The sequence below is a fragment of the Chinchilla lanigera genome, unplaced genomic scaffold, assembly GCF_000276665.1.
Source record: "Chinchilla lanigera isolate Chin_1 unplaced genomic scaffold, ChiLan1.0 scaffold00094, whole genome shotgun sequence".
NCBI lineage: Eukaryota > Metazoa > Chordata > Mammalia > Rodentia > Chinchillidae > Chinchilla > Chinchilla lanigera.
In genome coordinates, this window is record NW_004955495.1 from 7,090,153 (window position 1) to 7,108,835 (window position 18,683).

An 18,683-nucleotide genomic window follows, 5' to 3' on the forward strand; every position below is an offset into this window, starting at 1 on the left:
GGGCAGGAAGCGGGCGGCCCGGCAACCCGCAGGCTCGCGTGAACTCTGGGTGCAGCGAGCTTGGCATCGCAGGCGGGGAAGCGGAGGCCGGGCAGGCCGAGAGCTGGGTGGGCGGGTTGGGAGCGCCGCGGGGAGGATCGGCGTGGGCATTGCCGCGGGACCCTCGGCGGGGAGGCCGTGGGCCGGCGGACCCGGCTGAGCTCCGGGGCCGAGCTCCGCGCGCCGGGCCGGGCTTCTGGTGCGCGCTTCGCCGCTGTGTCCTCAGGGGCCTCGCCGCCGCCTCTTTGCGTTCAGAGACGCAGGCTGAGGCCCGCAGCTCCAGGCGCTGGACCCGGGTCCCACAACTGCGCGAGGCAGGTGTTCACGGCCAGACCCGCTCTTGCCGGGCGCTCGGAGGCCGAGGGATCGCTTCTCAGGCGCTGGGCTGCACTGCCTGCCCTCCAGGTGGCGAAAGGCGGCCTTCTGGCGCAGGGGCCGCCTTGCGGTCCCTAGGGTGCTTCCTCTTCCTTTAGATAGTGTTTCTCAGGCTGGCCTGCCGGCACCTGGTGTGCGTGGGGGGTGCTTCCCGCAGGCGCTGTTCCAGGCCCCTGTCACCGGATTCTCAGTGCGTCTGAAGCGGGCCTGGTCACCTGCAGTTTCGGCCCCTGTTCCCCAGGTTGCCTGAGAGAGTGGCCATTTAATCCAACTCATTTCTGCGTTTCGGGTGGGAACACCGAGGGTGGCTTCAGGCAGCACGTGGTCCTGATGTTCACTCCCTGCCACCCGCAGTGAGATGGAAGGGTGGGGGTATTCTGGAGCTCACAGCCGGGGAAAAGGCCAGGGCTGTGAGGGTTTGCACCCCCTCCTTACCAGGGAGGCTGTGGTGTTCCCTGGGAGGAGGGACCTCAGGGGAGGAGCCTATCAGGTTCTGGCGGAGAACGAGAGTGTTGGAGTTGGGCTTGGGGAGGAGAACAGGACCAGGACCAGTAGGAGGGAGAAATAAAATCTGGGGGTGTGGTGTAGGCTCTGGAAGCTGAGATTGGCAGTGCAGCTGCAGGGGCTGGAACTCCAGGATACCACCCAGCCTGCGGCTCTGCGGAGCGAGTGCGCAGAGCTGACCAGGCCCCAGTGTCTTGGCGTTCTTGGTCTCTTTCCTGGACTCAGCATGGTGCTGGGTCCTCGCATGGTGTGGCCACTCCTGGCCCTGTAGCCTTGGGTGAGAAGGACCCTGACCTGCACCAACAAATGGTGCCTGAGCCCGTGAGGACCTTCCTCTGGTCGCAGTGATCCAGCATGGCCTTTGCCCTTACAGGGCTTACAGGCTAGCCAGGGAGTGACAAATGTTTAATGAGAAACGTTGGTTAATTTAAGAGCATGGGGTGGTGGGGAGGGCATGAGGGGACTGCTGCCAGGAGCTTGGAGCAGGGCTGAGCTGGTAGCAGGCTGTGTGTCGGAGCTGTAGCGTGCTCTGGGAGGGCTGTTCTTAGTCTGGGAAAGTCCCATTGCCACCCGCACCTTGAAGGGGGGACTTGCCCACGCTGTGGTTGCTGTGATGCTGCTTTTCACGAAACACCAGCTGCTGGCTGTGACAGGAACTGGCTGCCTTCTTAGGAACCCTGGGCTGCAGGGGGGCCAAACACTGCTCCCCAGGGTTTCGCTGGGATCACCCTGTGTCGGTGCCCAGCCTGTGACTTGCCTGTGACAGTGTCCTCAGCAGGAGCTGTGCTCACAGCTAGACTGGGGCTGGGGCTGCGAGAGGCGGTGGTGGAATGCCTGGGTGCTCCCGGAAGGCCGGCTCGGCTGAATCAGGGTGTGGGAGCCCAAACTAGACAGGCCTGTTTGAGTGGAGGCTGCACTCAGGTGAGATATGAGGGCCTGTACCTGCTGCATCCCAGGGTGCACTGGTGTGAAGTGGGGTGTGGACACGGGGCCCCGTGAGCTGGCTTCCCAGGGTGGGTAGAGGAACCCTCTACTGCATGTGCATTGGATCCATGTGGCCGGTGGATGCACCTGCACTCCCTGAAAGGTGGTTATAGGGCTTACAGCCTGAGTATGCCATGAGGGCCCCGTTCCAGGTGCCCAGCTCCCCACTGGAGGTGGCACCTGTTGTCTCCTGTGACAGGCCTGCCTTCTCTCCCAGAGCTGTATGAGTGCAGACGGGGCGGTGGGTATCTGGGCCACTCTGTTGGACATTGAGTGGGGTGGAGAGAGGCAGCCAGCCGTGAGCCACTGGGCAGTATGGGCTGCTATTGTCATTGTCACTGAGCTCTTTCTGGGCCTTGGCTGCCTCCCCCCTCACTCCTTCCATCAGCTCTTGGGTCACTGCTTGCCTGGTGTGTCTTGTGTCACACTGAATGCTATGCAGTGACTGCCCACCCCTGTTCATAGCAGCTGTCCCTGTGGAGGCCTGGGAGGGCAAGGTTGAGTGGTGGATTGAGCATTAGAGATGCCAGGGAACCACGGGATGTGTGTTGGGGTGGGTGAGTTTGGCCAAATTTCTCCCACCCAAGATTGCTGCTTCCGGACCTGCCTGCTTGCGGGGAGGGGGCATCCGGGGACACCAGAGCGCTCTGCCTCTGAGGCTCCTGGACAGCAGCAGCACAGCAGCGTCCCAGGCCCATCCGTGGTACTCACCAGCCTGGGAAGGGCCTGTGCAGAGGAGCCAGGCGCCCTGGGCCAGTGTGTCCGCCGGCCTGGAGTATGTGATGGGCGCATCCCACCCAGTGCCGTGAGTGTGGGCCATGGCTCCATTCTCCTGCCCTCCCACTGGCTGGCATCAGGTGCAGATGTGAGGTGTGCGGGAACAGTGTGTGCACCCAGCCAGTTGCAGTCAAGGCTTCCCCAGGGGTCCTGGGGGCTGTGTGGCCGCAGTCACACGTGCACACAGAGGGGAATGTTGCTGTTACCAGTGGTCATTTGGAGCCAACCTGCTACTCAGCTCTCACCTCAGTTTCCCCCCATGCCTGGCCCTCACTGTGTATGCTGTGCCAGGGCTCCCTGAGTGAAGAGTGGCAGATGCGTGCCCCCTGGGAGATGAGGTTGCCTGGGACTGCACTTGGCAGGGTCTTGGTCCCACCCATAGCTCACAGCTGGGAGCTGTCGCCTTGATGGGTGGTCAGGAGGTGCAGGGTGACCCCTGAACGTGAGTTCCGGAAGGAGGTGGGCAGGCAGACACCTGGGGGAGGACAGTCGAGCAGAGATGACAGGCTACGTGGCAGCTGGCATGGCAAGGAGACAGGCCACTGGTGGGCCCAGGCAGTGCAAGGCACAGATGCAAGCCGCCTCTGATTAGGTCTCTCCGTGGTGAGAGCAGCTGGGTCTGGGCCATATGTGGACTGAGAAGAGCATTGGGGGCTTGTATTATTTTTGCTTTATTTTGTTGTGTTTTTTGGTGTTTTTTTTGGTACTGGGAATCGAACTCAGGACCTTGTACTTGCCAGGCAGGCACTTGTGCCACTGAGCTATATCCCCAGCCCTGGGGGCTGGTAGAAGCCTGGGGACACTCACAGTCGGTGCAGATAGGGCAGTGTGGGGATTTGGGGAATCTCTGTGCCCACAGGTAGCATAGGCCACAGCACCAAGTGGCCCTCGTTGACTGGGAGGAGGAGGCTACCTGGTTTTTGGAGACCAAGCCAACCCTTGAGCCATAGCCCAAGTGGGCTACTTGGGAGCTGTGCCAGGCCAGGTGTGCCTAGGAGAGGGTTGCAGCTGGTCCTCAGAGGACTAGCACTACCTGACCTCTGACCCCTGCTGTGTGGGGAACCAGTAGCCTGGGAAGCCCGTCCTAGCCCTGGCAGCCATCCCAGGCCACCTGAGTCACCTAGCATCTCCCTGTGGCTAGTGGTGTTAGGGAATTGCTTGCATGTTTGTTGCCCAGTGTGGGCGGCTTTGGAGGAGTATCCGTCTGGATGCCCCATTCCTCTTCCCTTTGTTTTTAAGTGCTGCTGCTAGGGGTAGAAGCCAGGACCTTGTGCATGCTGGGTTTAGTTCTGCCACTGAGCTTTTGTAATTTTTACTTTGAAACAAGATCTCCCTAAGTTGCTCAGGCTTAGCAGGAACTTGCTGTCTTCCTGCCTCAGCCTCCCAAGTGGCTGGGATCATAAGCATACATTGCCACATTACCAGGCATAGTCATTTGCCCTTTTTTTTTTTTTCCCCCAGTATGGCGATTCAAACCAGTTGCTTAGCACTGAGCTACATCCCCAGCCCCCTTTTAAATTTTTGAGGTAGGATCTCAGTAAGTCGCTAAGTTGCCTGTGCTGGGCTGGAACTTATGGCCCTCTCACCTTATCATTCTCAGCACACATGCCCATGTCTGGTGATGTTGTAAGAATTCCTCATGGGGGGCTGGGGATTTAGCTCAGCGGCACAGCGCCCCCAAGCACAAGGTCGTGAGTTCGATTCCTGGTACTGGGAAAAAAAAAAAAAAAAAAAAAAAGAATTCCACATGGTCTTGGCCCCCAGCCTTTGCCAGCCTCCAGGGGTCCTGCATAGGCTACCCTGCCCATTCAGCTGCCCTTGGACAAGGTCACCACCTGTCCTTCCACACCTGCCCTTGTTGGTCGCAGGCACAGGCTGGGTGGATGTGTGCCACACGCAGCCTGCTGGCTGTCAGGGTCAGGCAGCGTCCACATCCCCAGAGCTCAGGGTGCACAGGGGTCTCCTCAGCCTTCGGGTAGAAACACCTCCGGCCTCTGCCTGGCTCTGTGTGCGCACATGCCCCAGAGGTGACCCCGCCAGACACTGCCTGAGCGCCGCCCACGTGCTGACAGCCCCTGGTGTGTGTGTGTGTGTGTGTGTGTGTGTGTGTGTGTGTGTGTGTGTGTGTGTGTGCGCGCGCGCGCGCGGCTTATGTCCTCCACACTCCTCTGGCTTCAGCTCACCTGGCTCCCAGGAAGGGCTGCATATGGGGCTCTGGAGTCCCTGTGATGCTGCGGCTGCACTGAGACCTTGTGTCATGGTGGGAGCTGTGCTGAGTCCAGTCTCCTGGGCGGGGAGACCTGCTGGAGGAGACTGCCTCACCTGGAACTGCTGAGCCCAAGGACACTGCTGTCACGCTGCCCTTACCCAGTGTGGCCAGCAGCACTTGTGTCCCCTGGGCCCCATCGTAGGGAGCAGCTGTCACGTGCTGCTGGCTGGACGGGACCCTGCAGAGAGCGGGTTGCAGTGGGCACACGCTGACCCTGCCCGGCTCTCCCCCACAGGACTACATCTGTCCAAGATGCGAGTCGGGCTTCATCGAGGAGCTTCCGGAAGAGACCAGGTAGCTGCCCCGTATGGAGGCTGGAGAACTGGCAGGGCTGGAGCCAGCAGCAGGGAGGCTGGAGTGGGGGTGTGGCCTCATCGTGGCTCCCCTCCCCCAGCCTGGTCCGTGTCTCTGTGTTGAGAATGGGGGACGCTTATCTTTATGGGAGGGGCATGTATGACAGCAGAGCTGCTGTGAGGCCTCAGATGTTTAGTTCCTGGGACCTTCTAGGTCACCCTGGGGATTTGCCACCTCTGGCCTGACCACTGAGACGGGAACAGGAGCGGGTGCAGGGCGGCCCTGTGCCTGGTGGGGAGGTGCCTGGCGTTGCTGACAGGCGCTGTTTCTGCAGGAATACAGAGAACAGCTCCGCCCCGTCCACAGCCCCCACCGACCAGAGCCGGCAGCCCTTTGAGGTGAGTCAGAGCTCCCGTGATCCCCAGCACTCTGCCCTGTCCGAGATCTGCCCGGGCTCTGCCTTCTGGGTGAGCTCTGTCCAACCATCTCTGCTCTGGGATTCGGAGCCCCAGCCCTGGAGCCGCGGACCGGGGAGGTGGAGGTGGTATCGGGGGCTCTACCTGTGGGTCTGGCCCCTTGACTGCCCTGGCCTCGCCTCTGTGCCCACGGTGCCCCAAAGACCATGCAAGCTCAAGGCCTGTCCCCTGTGCCCCCTCTCCTTAGAACGTGGACCAGCATCTGTTCACGCTGCCCCAGGGCTATGGACAGTTCGCTTTCGGCATCTTTGATGACAGCTTTGAGATCCCCACGTTCCCTCCTGGGGCGCAGGCTGACGACAGCAGGGACCCTGAGGGCCGGCGGGAGAGAGAGCATCAGTCCCGGCACCGGCATGGCACCCGGCAGCCCCGCGCCCGCCTTACCGCCAGGCGGGCTACCGGCCGGCACGAGGGTGTCCCCACGCTGGAAGGGTGAGGGGCTGGGGTGACTGGAGAGGGCCCTCTCAGTGGCTAGGAGGTGGGCACATGCTCTGTCCTCCACCCCAAGGGAGGACCCCAGTCTCCTCACCCCACCCCAAGCGGGGCATGTTCTGGGGCCTGAGGGAAAACAGCCCTCAGCACACCTGGCTCCCACGCATGTCCTAGCCTTGGTAGAGCTGGGTCTGAGGGACACTTGGCTGGGTTCTGCCTTATCCCTTTGAAAGAGTCACCTTAGCTGGGTGTGGTGGCGCACACCTGGGATCCCAGCACTTGCGAGACTGAGACAGGAGACTCAGAAGTTTGAGATCAGCTGGGACTACATAATGAGTTCAAGGCTGGCCTGGATGACATAGAGCAACCCTGTCTTAAAAATCAACCCACACTGCTCACCTGAAAGCTGGTGACAGCCGCTCCCTCTGCATCTCCTGCAGGCCAGCCATCTGTGCTGGTTTCTGTCATGACGGGCCTGTCGCTCACTCTTTTCCAGGATCATCCAGCAGCTCGTCAATGGCATCATCACCCCAGCCACCATCCCCAACCTGGGCCTGGGCCCCTGGTGAGTAGAGGTTAGGGCATCCCGTCCCCTGTTCCGCTGCCCGCCCCAGCCTCCTGACCCAGCCTCTCGCCACCCAGGGGCGTCCTGCACTCAAATCCGATGGACTATGCCTGGGGGGCCAACGGCCTGGACGCCATCATCACACAGGTAGCCCCTAACCCAGAGTCCCACAGAGCCCAGGGATGTGCCTCGGAGGCCCTGCCTGGCCTCCTGCCTGTTTCTGGTGTCCCTTGGAGTGTGTTGTAAAGCCACCCAGCTTGCCAAATACCCTCTTGCCTGCCCCCTGGGCCCCCACCTCTCCTGAAGTGGGGCCTTCAGACCCCGGGGGTGGGGCGACCGGTGGGGAGGGGCAGTAGGGTGCCTGTGGGGCCTCTTTGGGACTGGAGACCTCGTGGCAGCCAGGACAAATGTAGCCCCGGTGCTTTTGCAGGTCCTGCAGCCACCGGCTGCGAAAGGCGGCCTGCGCCCCTCAGGAGCAAGCCCCGCCCCCGTCCCCGAGGAGCTCCCGGCACTGTCCTCTTGTCTTTCAGCTCCTCAACCAGTTTGAGAACACGGGCCCCCCGCCTGCGGACAAGGAGAAGATCCAGGCCCTGCCCACCATCCCTGTCACCGAGGAGCACGTAGGTACGGCTGGTCTGCCTAGGAGCCTGTGCACGGGGTTGGGCCGGCCACAGCCAGAACCTAGGGGCCCGCGGCCCTCCCTGCCTCATCCCATTTCCCACAGGCTCCGGACTCGAGTGCCCCGTGTGTAAGGACGACTACGCGCTGGGTGAGAGTGTGCGGCAGCTGCCCTGCAACCACCTGTTCCACGATGGCTGCATTGTGCCCTGGCTGGAGCAGGTGAGCAGGGCCATTGACCACGCCCGTCTCTTCCCAGGCCAGGGTTCCCCTGGCTCCGCCCTGCTTCTAGCGCATTCCTGTGCAGGCTGCGGGCCCCAAGCCTGACCCCCCATCTTCGGCTTTCTTCCCACAAAGCACGACAGCTGCCCCGTCTGCCGCAAGAGCCTCACGGGACAGAACACGGCCACAAACCCCCCGGGCCTGAGTGGTGTGAGCTTCTCGTCCTCGTCGTCGTCCTCGTCCTCCAGCTCACCCAGCAATGAGAATGCCACGAGCAACTCCTGAGCCACCGGCCGCAGGGACACTCAGCGCTTCCCGTCGTTGCCACAGCACACGGCACCCAGGCTGCGCCGAGGGGACCGCCCCCCAGGGACCAGAGCTGGGACGCGCCCGAGGGACACAGGCCCTGCTGCTCGAGCGAGGGCCCGGCTCCTGTCCTGTCTCTAACCTCACCCTCCAGGTGTTCACGGCAGAATGGTTTTTATGATTTTAAATTATTACTGCTTTGAAATAAATGGACGTTTTGGCTCACACGCGGCCGGGCATGATCTGTGGAGAGGCCGGGTGGAGCTGCTCACCAGGACTGGCCCAGGGCCCGTCTGCAACCCACAGCCTGCGCCGGCTCGGGACCACAGGGTGACCGGCAGAACCAGGAACAAAACTGCTCCACAGACGTTTTCTAAAAGGAGAAATATGTGTATCTTGAAAGCTATTTAAAATACACCTACTCGAGGAGCCGGTGGTTTGGTGTGTTCCTTCTGCCCCGGTGTGGCTGGCTGGGTCCGGGTGCCACCAGTTGGGGGGTTTACTGTACCACAGAGGGAAGCTGGGGGCGAAAAGGCCAAGGAAGCGTCACCAGGATGGCAGTGTCCTGGGGCTGAACCCAGCAGCAGGTCGGGCCGTCTGCAGACCCCACACAGGCAGCTCCACTGGTTGCCTGTGGGGCCAGCGGAGGGTGAAGCTGGCTGGTTGGGGAACTTGCTTCTGGCTGGGGCTTAGGGGCCGCGGTGGCACTGGCGGTCTCAATCTTGAGAGTCCTAGAGTCGTGGCCCCAGGTCAAGGTGATGCAGAAGGATGGATGGCTGAGTGCCACCGCCGCCCATCGGGAGGAGCAGCCACACCTGTCCCCGCTCTCTGTTCATGGGGGTCGGCGCTACGACAAGCGTCATTCTGTGTCCATGCTGACCTGAAGAGCTGGGCACCTGCACCTCACGCATCCTGGCTGCAGCAGAGCAGCCCTGCCAGATGTCCCAAGAGGTCGCAGAGAGCAGTGGCTGGGGCTCGATTGACCACGGTGCATACCCCGTGGATGGTCACACTGCAACCCCAGAGCCTGGGATCAAAGCAGTGCTTGGCAGAGATCAAAGGCGCCAAGATGGGTGACTGTCCTGGGTCATCATGAGCTTTGGAACATGAGCTTCTGGACGTGCATCTCCAGCTACCAGGCTGGCGCCAATTCATGACAGCATCCAGTGAAGCCCCAGGCAGGTTGTCAGTCGCCCTCTTCCTCTGCCTCGCTACTGAACTACCAAGCATAGTCATGCTGGGCCTCATTTCTGGTGGAAAATGGGGCTCTGAGTTGCACGGTTTTTGGGAAGATGAGGTTTGATTTCTGTGCACTGTCACGGCTTAAAGCTGCCAGCCAACCGTGTGGGGAAGGAGCCAGCCAGAAGGGAAATCTACGGCAAGAGCCAGAGACACCTCGGAGATACGGAGAGCCAGTTAACAGACGGGACACTGCCCAGGTGTGAGATTCTGAGGTCCAGGCCCACCAGGCACAGAGCCAGCCCCTCAGCCAGCCTGCTCGGCCTGCCCACCCGGCAAGAGCCAGGAGGCTCCGAGTCTGCGCATCCCCAAGGCCTTCGGGCCCGTGTGTCCTTGCGCCACGACAGGTGACCGCATGCTGGATGGTTTGTAATGTTTATTACCCAACTTTCTGGGGCCTCCCAGGGCTGTTCTCCCCGGGGGCTCCCGCCCCAGCCCGCAGCCCTCAGCTCGAGGCCCCTTCCTCCCTCTGCAGAGCCAGCAGCACTGCGTCGTCAGCCTCCCCCTCCCATGCCCTCTCGGGGAACCCTGGGGAACACTGGTCCCGGGTGGTCAGGATGGCCCCCCTCAGGGTCCATCCCTTCCCATCCGCAGTCTCTTTGTCCATGTGAGGCATCCTCCGGCTCAGCATTGGGAGGTGGCTGTGGCCTGGCTCACCTCATGGGTGCAGCCTCCATCACTGTCTCACGGTTCCCGGGCCCCGTGTCCTCTGCCTTGGCAGCTTGCACACCCGCGTCCTCCTGACACCCTGTCCCCAGCGCTCTCCGACTCTGGTGTGTCCCTGCCCCCAAGCTACGTCCACTGTGGTTCCAGGAGCCTTCCCAGATCTGACGCTGGCCTTGACCTTCAGCCCCTCCTCCCGACACACGGGTATAACTGGCTTCTGCCGCCCCCAGAGGCAGCTCCCCAAGGCCGCGCCTTGCTGTGGGGGACCTCTTTGTGCCCCTAGTGCCTGGCACACAGTAGAGACCTATTAAAGCTTAAGATGGGAATGAGTAGAAGGACAGGTAGCCCCTCACTCGCTGCCCAGCTCCGGACCCGCATGCAGCGCGACCCTCAGGAGACCAGCACAGGGAGGAAGTGGGTGGACAGCTGGTGCCGCCACGTCCGGCTGCCTCGCCGGGGGGCCCCGCGTCCGTCCAGTGCCAGGAACATGGGCCGGCCCCGGTGGCGCCAGCGCAGCGAGGCGTAGGTGTTGTATCCGTTCTCCTCGATGCGCTCCAGGAACCTACAGTCCACAGAGTAGGCCCGCTGCGGGGCAGGGCGTGAGCCGGGATGCGCTGCCCAACCCATTACACCCCACAGCACCGGTCAGGCCACTGTGCCCACCGCCATCCCTTGGTACTCACCGACCCATACAGGCGGCCCCTGCGGTTCATGGCCACGTAGAAGCCTGAGTGCACGGCCTTGATGGCCACAGCGCCCACGCGGACCGAACGGATCTCAACCACGCCTGCGTGGAAGGGTGGGGTCAGAGAAGCTAGCCTGGGGGTCCCTTCCCTTCCCGGGACCCCGTTTCCCAAGCACCTGCTGTGTGCATCACAAGTTGGGTGGGGACGCTCAGGAACTACGACAGGTGTCCCTGAGCTACCCTAGGGGGTGAATGGTGGTGGCAGGCAGAGACCTACTGGATGAGACCAGGAGTAGGTAGCATACTTGGCCTTGGGAGCCGGCTTCCCACTTTGGTGAGGTGGGCGTCCTGTACCCCCATACCTGTGCCATGCAAGCCAACATCGGTAAGGAAAGCTTGCCAAAGGCGTGCCTCCCAGGGACCAGGGCCAGCTCACAGTCCAGCAGAGTGGGTTCAGGAAGGAGCCACCCACCACCCTCAGTTCCTGAGGGCACAGGGGCTTTGTCTGGACCCGTCTCCACCCTCTGCTCCTCACTCTGGACCTGCAGGACTGAAGCCCTGTGGGGCAGCCAGTTATGGTCTACACTGCCCCAGGGCCACTCTGCTCTGTCACCTCAGGACCTTCGCACCTGCCATTTCTCATCCAGGTACGCAGAGGCTCGATTGAGCCACTTCCTCAGAGGCCCCTGTGTCCCAGATGGCGCTGTTGGCCACCTTCCCACTCTCTTTCTTTGTACCCCACATGGCTCCTCTGAAATGAGGACATTGCTCCCCTTTGCGCTGGGAGCCCCATGAGGGAGGCCATCTCAGTCACCACTTCATCCTGTGTCCAGCACTGCACAAGAAAACCCAATAAATAACCCCTGAGTTACTTAAAGAACCCCAAGCTCCACCCACAGAGCTGTCTATCATCTGTCACCCCCCTGTCCAGATGGGGAAACCAAGACTTACAGTAGTGACCATCCCAGGTGACCTGACACAACCAGCTGTCTCCCCCAGCCTGAGGCCACCCCGCCTGGCCATGCCACCACCGCTGGACCTGCCCGGCCAGTCCCCTGTCACTGCCCTGGTCGTGTGCACCCTAATTGAGGGCCTTGGGGCCCCAGATGAAAGGCTTGGGAGGGGCAGGGTGATTACCGGCCTGGTGGTGTGTGGTGATTCAAGCCCTGAGTGTGCCCCCTGCCCAGCTCCTGCCAGCCCTGGTGCCCAGGTACCCAGCTGCCTCCTCTCCGGCCTGGCCCCTTCTAGCCACAACACACCACAAACACTGCGGGCCTATGCTTCTGGGCAGAACCCAGCAAGAGGGGCAGAGGAGGACAGAGGCCCAGCTCCGCTGGCCCCGGAGAGACCCTGAGCCTGTTTCCTCAGCTTCCAGCGGGCGGTGGGGTCTGAAAAGAACCCAGGGCCTGGCTTTATTTCAGAAAGTCCAGAGTTTGGTGCCCATCTTTGCTTTTTTTGGTGCTAGGGATGGAACCCAGGACCTTGACACTGAGTGCCATCCCCAGCCCTACTTTACTTTTTTTTTTTTTCTTACTTTTTGAGACAGGGTTTTGCTAACTAAGTTGCTACTTTTACCCAGGTTAGGCTCAAGTCTACATCTTCCTGCCTCAGTCTCCCAGAGTGCTGGTAGGGCGGGTGTATGCCACTGCTCCTGGTCAGAGCCTATCTCTGGACCGGCTGGACTCGCAGCACTTCAGGCACAGCCCCTCTATGCAGCCCCCCTCACAGCCCCTTCTATGCAGTGGAGCCGCGGCCTGACTGCCCACCCTCTCCCGTGGGTGGCACACCCATCTAACAGCGAGGGTGGAGGGTGACAGGCTCAGCGCTGCCCTTGCTGCTGTCGCGTGCCCCGTGCATCCCTGCCCCACCGCACTCACTGTCTTGGCCATCGCGCCAGCGGGTCCCCAGCACGCGGCCGCTGGGGTCCACGCGCAGGAAGAAGTGGGTGGAGGAGAAGAGCCGCCGCCAGCGCACGTCGCCCTCCAGATGCGGGTAGCTGCGCGGTCTGCGCGATGCGCTCGGGGTCCCCGCGGCGCCGGGTGCTCGGGCCAGCAGCAGCCAGGCCAGACCCAGCCAGAGGCGGCGGCGCATGGCCCTTTCGGCTGGCCGCGCGCTCTTGCCTCCGCGTCCGCCGCTTAGCCCTGCGCGCCCGGGGCGGGGCTCCGAGTGACAGCGCACGGCCAATGGGGAGCCGTGGGGCGGGGCCAGAGAGCGGGGGTGGGCCTTGGCAGGCCAATAGGGTTGCAGAGAAGGATAGGGGGCGGGGCCATCGTGCGGTCCTAGTGACAGCCCTTGGCGTGTTTGCGTGTTTGTTTGTTTCCCGGGGCTGAAAGCGAGGTCCGAGAGGCGGTGGCGGGCTCAGGCCTGGGTTATGCGGAGGCGGGGTGGGGATGGGGGTGCGGGTGGGGGTGGGGATGAGGTGGGGGCGGCAGGAGGGAGAGAGAGACCAGAGAGACAGACCAGAAAGACACAGAGGGACAGAGATGACAGAGAAACACAAAGACAAGAGACAGAGACAGGAGGAAAAGAACAAAGAATGGAGACAATGCTGGACTTGGTGGCGCACACCTGTTATCCTAGCACTCTGGAGGCTGAGACCGGAGGATCCCTGGGAGTTCGAGGCCAACCTGTGCTTCGTAGTGAATTCAAGGCCACCCTGAACTACCTAGTGCAACCCTGTCTCAAAAAACCAAACGAACAAACAAAACAGAGAAAGGTGAGGAGACAGAAAGAAGGAGAGACAAGCATAAACAGAGACAGAAAAGGTTACGGGACAGAGACGGTGTTGGACAGAGAGAGGTGACAGCGCTAGGTATGGTGGCACACTCCTGTCACCCCAGCCACTGGGGAGGCTGAGGCAAGTAGTGAGGTGGAGGTGGAAGGTTCCAGCCTGCGTGTCAGTTGGTGGTGGCCCAGACCTGAACTGCACTTTCCAGGTGGCACTCGCCTCCCCAGCATGGGCTGGAGGGACAGAGGAGCCATCCAGGTGAGGGTCAAACTGCAGGGCCCCAGCAGTCCCATTCACATGCGCACTGTACCCACTCGGCCCCACGGCCCACCCTCATCACCCGCATGTTCTAGGGGCTGAGACAGAGACACAGAGCCAAGAGGAGTCAACGTCAGGCAGGGAAACTGAGGCTGAGTGAGGCAACAACGCCCTTTACTGGGCGGGGCTCATCCAGGATTCCAGTTCCCAGCCCGGGGCAGCAGCTTTAAATAGCAGCGGGGTGAGCTGCCAGAGAGCTTGCCCTTTTGGGGAGCCCTCAGGAGGGCAACCAGTCCTGCCAGACGTCAGGATTCCTTTCCAGTGGCTCAGGGGATCCTGGCGCTTCCTGATTGCAGGTCGCTCTGGAACTGGGTGATCGCTCTGTTTCCGGGACCAGGTCTGAATGTTGCTGGGTCCCTGGGCCTAGATCCAACATTGCACCCTGAGGCAGCACCCGAGAAGTCCCAGGGTCCTCCCTGATGTCCACACTCGCTGTGCACCTGCGAGGTGGGTCAGGAAAGGGATGTCATCAGGTGACACGCTGGGCAATACGTTACCCCTCCATGAAGCGGCCCACCCTGAAGTGTCCCCACCTGCACCCCACAGGACATTCTTCAACCCGGACACACCCCAGGTGTCTGAGGCAAATTCTTTATTGAAATACAACCTTCATACCATACAGATCACCCACTTAAAGTGGACAATTTGGGGTCATTAATGCACTCACAAGGCTGTACAGCCACCATCTCTAATTCCAGAAGATTCCATCATCCTGAAAGAAGCCCTGTCCATCCCCGTGAATACTCACCCCTCCCTTCCCAACCCCAGTGCCCTGAGTGCACTTCCTGCCTCCGCGCAACGGCAAGCAGAAGCACCGAAACGACATCCAGGATTGGGAGGCAGATTTTTTTACATTGATGAGCACTGATCAAAATCCTTCCCAGAATATCAGGCCCTGATCTCTGGGGGTCCAGGGCTTATGTAGGATAAGCAATCAGGAAGTACAGAGACAGAATGGCTTGTCAGTTGGGGATTGGTCTATACAATGTGCATCACAGTGACCAGCCGTTTCTAGGAAACAGAAGCAGCCAGAACTGCAACTGGACCTATCACCCGGGCAACCAAGAAACACTGAAGTGTATTGGCCTGGGGGGCGTTTTCTTGTTACTTCTGGAGTCACCTGTCCTGAGCATTTCCTGTCCATGGAGCCCACACTGTGTGTCCTCTGTGTCCGGTGTCTCTGAGCATGGTGACCTCAAGGTCCATCCACAGTGTGGCGATCGTCACAGACTCTCCCTTTTCCTGGCTGAGCGCTGTCCCAGTGCTTGTGGATGGCCCTTGCTGTGCGTGTCCACTCCCCGCTCCATGGACACTGGGGCCGTTTCCACCTTGGCTGTTGTGGATTGTGCTGCTCTGAACATCTATGTCCAAGTCTTTGTGCAGCTGTGTTTTTCTTTCTCTTGGATACATATCTGTCCAGGAGGTGAAATGCCAGATCACATGGCAGTTTGTAGCCTTTTTTTGTTTTTGTTTTTTTTGACACAGGGTCTCGCTATGCAGTTCAGGCTGGCCTTGAGCTCACTTTGTAGCCCAGGCTGGCCTTGAACTCGCAACGATCTTCCTGCCTCAGCCTCCTGAGTGCTGGGATTACAGGCGTGCGCCACCACGCCCAGCAGGTTTTAGCCTTTTGAGGAGCTGCCACTCTGTTTTTCATGACCATGGCCACACAATTCTTCATTCCCGGCAAAGCACAGCGTTCTGATTTCTCCACATTATCTCCCACTTATTACTGGAATGATAGCCCTGCTGGTGGGGTTAAAGTGGTATTTCCTTGTGATTTTTTTTCTTTCCTTTTACTTTTCTTTTAGTTTTTTCAGTACAAGTGATTGAAGTCAGGTCTTCCACTGAACTATATCCCCAGCCCTTTTTACTTTTTATTTTGAGACATGGTCTTTGTTAAGTTACCCTGGCTGGCCTCAAACTGGAGATCCTCCTGCCTCAGCCTCCTGATTACAACTATGTGCCACTGTGCCTGGCCAATAATGATTTATTTTATGCTAAGGATGGAGCCCTTGGCCTCCATTGGGCATCTTATTCTCTACTGCTCAACTACACCACCAGCCTTTTGGTGAATTTTTGAAGCACTTCAAGCTTACAGAAAAGTTAAAAGAACAAGAATCATTTATTGAACACCTGCATACCCTGCCCCAGGCTCCTCAATTCTTTACATTCTTTCTTCTTTCCATCCACACAAGAATGGGTAAATGTATTGCCACAAAGTCTAACACCAGAATACTACATAGCCATGAAAAAGACTTCACTACACACAGCATGGATAAGTCTCCCAAGCAACACTGAGTCAGGGCCAACAGACCAAGGAATCGCCCTGGTGGACATTCTAGGAAGGGCTCTAGGGATTCCAGGAGACTATGGGGGCTGATATGCTCTGTTACTCTTCCCAGGACACCTGGTCATAGATGTGTTCAGTGTGAGAAAATTTGCTGATCTGAATCCCCCGTCCTAGCACCGTGGGTTAAACCCAGGGTCTTTACACTCCATATCACCAGCCCTTTTTGTTTTTTATTTTTTTGTGAGACAGGGTCTTGCTTAAGTCACTAAGTTACCCAGCCTGGGCTCCAACTTGTGATCCTCCTGCCTCAGCTTCCCAGTTCACTGGGATGATAGGTGTGTGTCACCACAACAAAGGCAGACTTTTCAGAGAGAAGAGGACATGGCCATGAGACAGTGCAGGCTACGGTGTCCTGGGCACAGGGCCAGGGACTCCTGGAGCCCCACACACAGGAGAGGCAAGGGAACCTTCCTTTCTTTTTTTTAGGGGGGCGCTTTTTGAGACAGGGTCTCACTATGCAGTTCAGGCTGGCCTTGCGCTCACTTTGTAGCCCAGGCTGGTCTCAACTCACAACGATCCTCCTGTCTCAGCCTCCCAAGTGCTGGGATTACAGGAGTGTGCCACTGTGCCCAGCAACAGAACCTTTCTTGAAGTCTCAGGCTGCAGCACAGCCCTGCATGGGCCTGTGTCTCAGCCCAATGACACTGACCCAGAACTTCTCTAGAAATATGAGAGAACAAATTTCTATCAGTTTAAATTATGTCTTTGGCAGTTTGTTCCAGCACCCTGGGAACCAGATTCCATGCCTGGCGGACTTCTGTTTCTCAGTACTGGGGACTAAATCCAGGACCTTTGCACTGAAAACCATCTCCAGCCCTTTTTTATTTATTTTTTGAGCCAGGGTATTACTAAGTTGCCCAGGCTGGACTCAAACTTATGATCCTCCTGCCTCAGCCTCACAAGTGCTGAGGTGACAGGCGTGAGCCACCACACCCAGCTACATTCCTCATTTTAGTTCTCTCCGGCCTGACCGGGCTCGTGTGTTCGTGTCTCTCTTCCTTAAGGTTTATGTGGAAATCTGAGCTCACCATCAGAAGTGGAAAAACAGGTGTCATACACTGACTGGTTGACAATAACCCACAAAGGAATACAATGAAAAAGCCGGGCGTGGTGGCGCACGCCTGCAATCCCAGCACCGGGGAGGCTGAGACTAGAGGATTGTGAGTTCAAAACCAGCCTGGACAACTCAACCAGTTCAAGGACAACTATACTACACTTTGAGACTCTGTCTGAAAAAAAAGAAGAAGAGAAATACAATGAACTCACACCCAGGAAGCTGCATCCAAGACAGGTTGGCACAGACAGGGCTCCTCAGGGCTGTTGTGGGCAGCTTTGCATGGGAACTGAGAAGAGAATAGCTTTGCTAAGGGGGATACTGGTTCGGGGATTAATCATGTGCAAGAGGAAAGCCAGGCGTGGTGGCACACACCTGTCCTCCCAGCATTCAGGAGGCTGAGGCAGGAGGATCGTTGTGAGTTCAAGGCCAGCCTGGACTACATAGCAAGACCCTGTCTCATAAAAATCAAAACAAATTAATAGATTAAATAGAAGAGGAATCTGAGGCTAAAGGAATAGAGAAAGACTCCGGAAGTCTTAACTTCCACCCATGGCCCAGCTCTGGTAGCCCACGGGTGTGAGGGGTGTTTCTAGGCCCTGGGGAGCAGGCCCTGCTGATTCAGTCTGGAGGTCAGGAAGGTGACCCAGGGCTGAGCCAGATCTGAAGTCATACAGTGCTGCAGGCATCCTGGGGTGAGCTGGGCAGGTGAGGGTGGCTGCTGCTGTCTGCCAGACGCATTCCTGCCCAGTGGCATCACCGTGGGCAGGCAGCGTGGGCAGCATTGCCTGGAATGCGCTGTTTGCAGGCACCACCCTCCCCTGGGCTGGTGGGGAAATGGAAATGCAGTCACTGGGGACAGTGGCAGCTTGGGTGGAGGAAGGCCAGTGTGTGTGGTCCCTTAGCCCTCGGTAGTATCTGTGCTTTTCCTCCCACCCAACTCAGTTCAGTTCTTCCAGTTTGCTGCAAGCCCCTGCCCCAGGGCCTTTGCACTTGCAGTCTCCCCAGCTGTCCCTCAGCCAGATCCCTCACATGGTAGAGTGCCCCCTTGTGGGCCTCAGTTTCCCATACCACACACTAGATGGGCATGCCTTCCAGACCCTGGCTTCCCCTGAGCAGAGTCCCGTGGAAGGTGGAGATGGATCTGGGCTCCAGGGATCCTCTCATTCCTTTTGTCAGATGCCCAATTTAATCTGTGCTTCTTGGTCCATTTTGCCCCTGTTCTTGGATGCTTGGGGATTATTGGATAAACTGAGGCCTGAGAGAGTGGATGAAGAAAATATTCAGGAAAGCTGAGGCCCCGCTGTCACTTGGCCTTTCAGCTGAGAGTCAGACAGACCTGTACTTTCCCTTTAAACTCTCTACAGTCTATGCTGTGCATCTTTGGGTCACTTTACTGACCTCTCTGAACCTCAGGTTCCTCCACAATAAAATGAAGGTAGTAACAATCCATTGCCCATCCTGTTGGATCAATGAAGGGTGTGGACAGGAATCTTACTGCAGAATGCCATCCTAATTATTAGGTGAGTACACTTTATATTTTTAAATTTTTTTATTGGTACATTTTAAATATACATAATGATCACACTCATCATAAGAAATTTGTGCCTGTACATGATATATCTTCCTTCTTTTTTTTCCCCATTCTCCTTCCCTCCCTTTAACCTCTATTCCCGTCCTTATTTATAAAAGCTTCCTTTCCATTTTATCCTTCTATTTTTTTTGTCCTTTCTTTCCTTTCCTCCTTCCTCTCTCTTTTTTAAAATTTTTTTTGTTTTTTTT

General features: G+C 58.6%; 2 protein-coding genes across 3 annotated transcripts in view; one reads left to right on the forward strand and one right to left on the reverse strand.

Annotated features, from left to right (window-relative positions):
• Rnf126 (ring finger protein 126) overlaps positions 1-8,290 on the forward strand; it is a 14,491-nt gene extending 6,201 nt beyond the window's left edge. For both annotated transcript variants that reach the window (XM_013505310.1, XM_005406028.2), the window contains exons 2-9: positions 5,184-5,242; positions 5,577-5,640; positions 5,906-6,150; positions 6,647-6,715; positions 6,793-6,862; positions 7,246-7,339; positions 7,440-7,555; positions 7,691-8,290. In XM_013505310.1, the coding sequence (XP_013360764.1) occupies positions 5,184-5,242; positions 5,577-5,640; positions 5,906-6,150; positions 6,647-6,715; positions 6,793-6,862; positions 7,246-7,339; positions 7,440-7,555; positions 7,691-7,840 (867 nt within the window). In that variant the 3' untranslated portion in view covers positions 7,841-8,290. The remainder of the gene's footprint in view (positions 1-5,183; positions 5,243-5,576; positions 5,641-5,905; positions 6,151-6,646; positions 6,716-6,792; positions 6,863-7,245; positions 7,340-7,439; positions 7,556-7,690) is intronic.
• A 1,173-nt stretch (positions 8,291-9,463) lies between these two features.
• Fgf22 (fibroblast growth factor 22) lies at positions 9,464-12,597 on the reverse strand. Its single transcript, XM_005406031.2, has 3 exons — positions 12,329-12,597; positions 10,450-10,553; positions 9,464-10,351 (listed from the first exon to the last, which is right to left on the reverse strand). Exons 1-3 carry the CDS (start codon positions 12,540-12,542, stop codon positions 10,157-10,159), a joined length of 513 nt encoding a protein of 170 aa, XP_005406088.1. The 5' UTR covers positions 12,543-12,597; the 3' UTR covers positions 9,464-10,156.
• Positions 12,598-18,683: the final 6,086 nt, after the last annotated feature.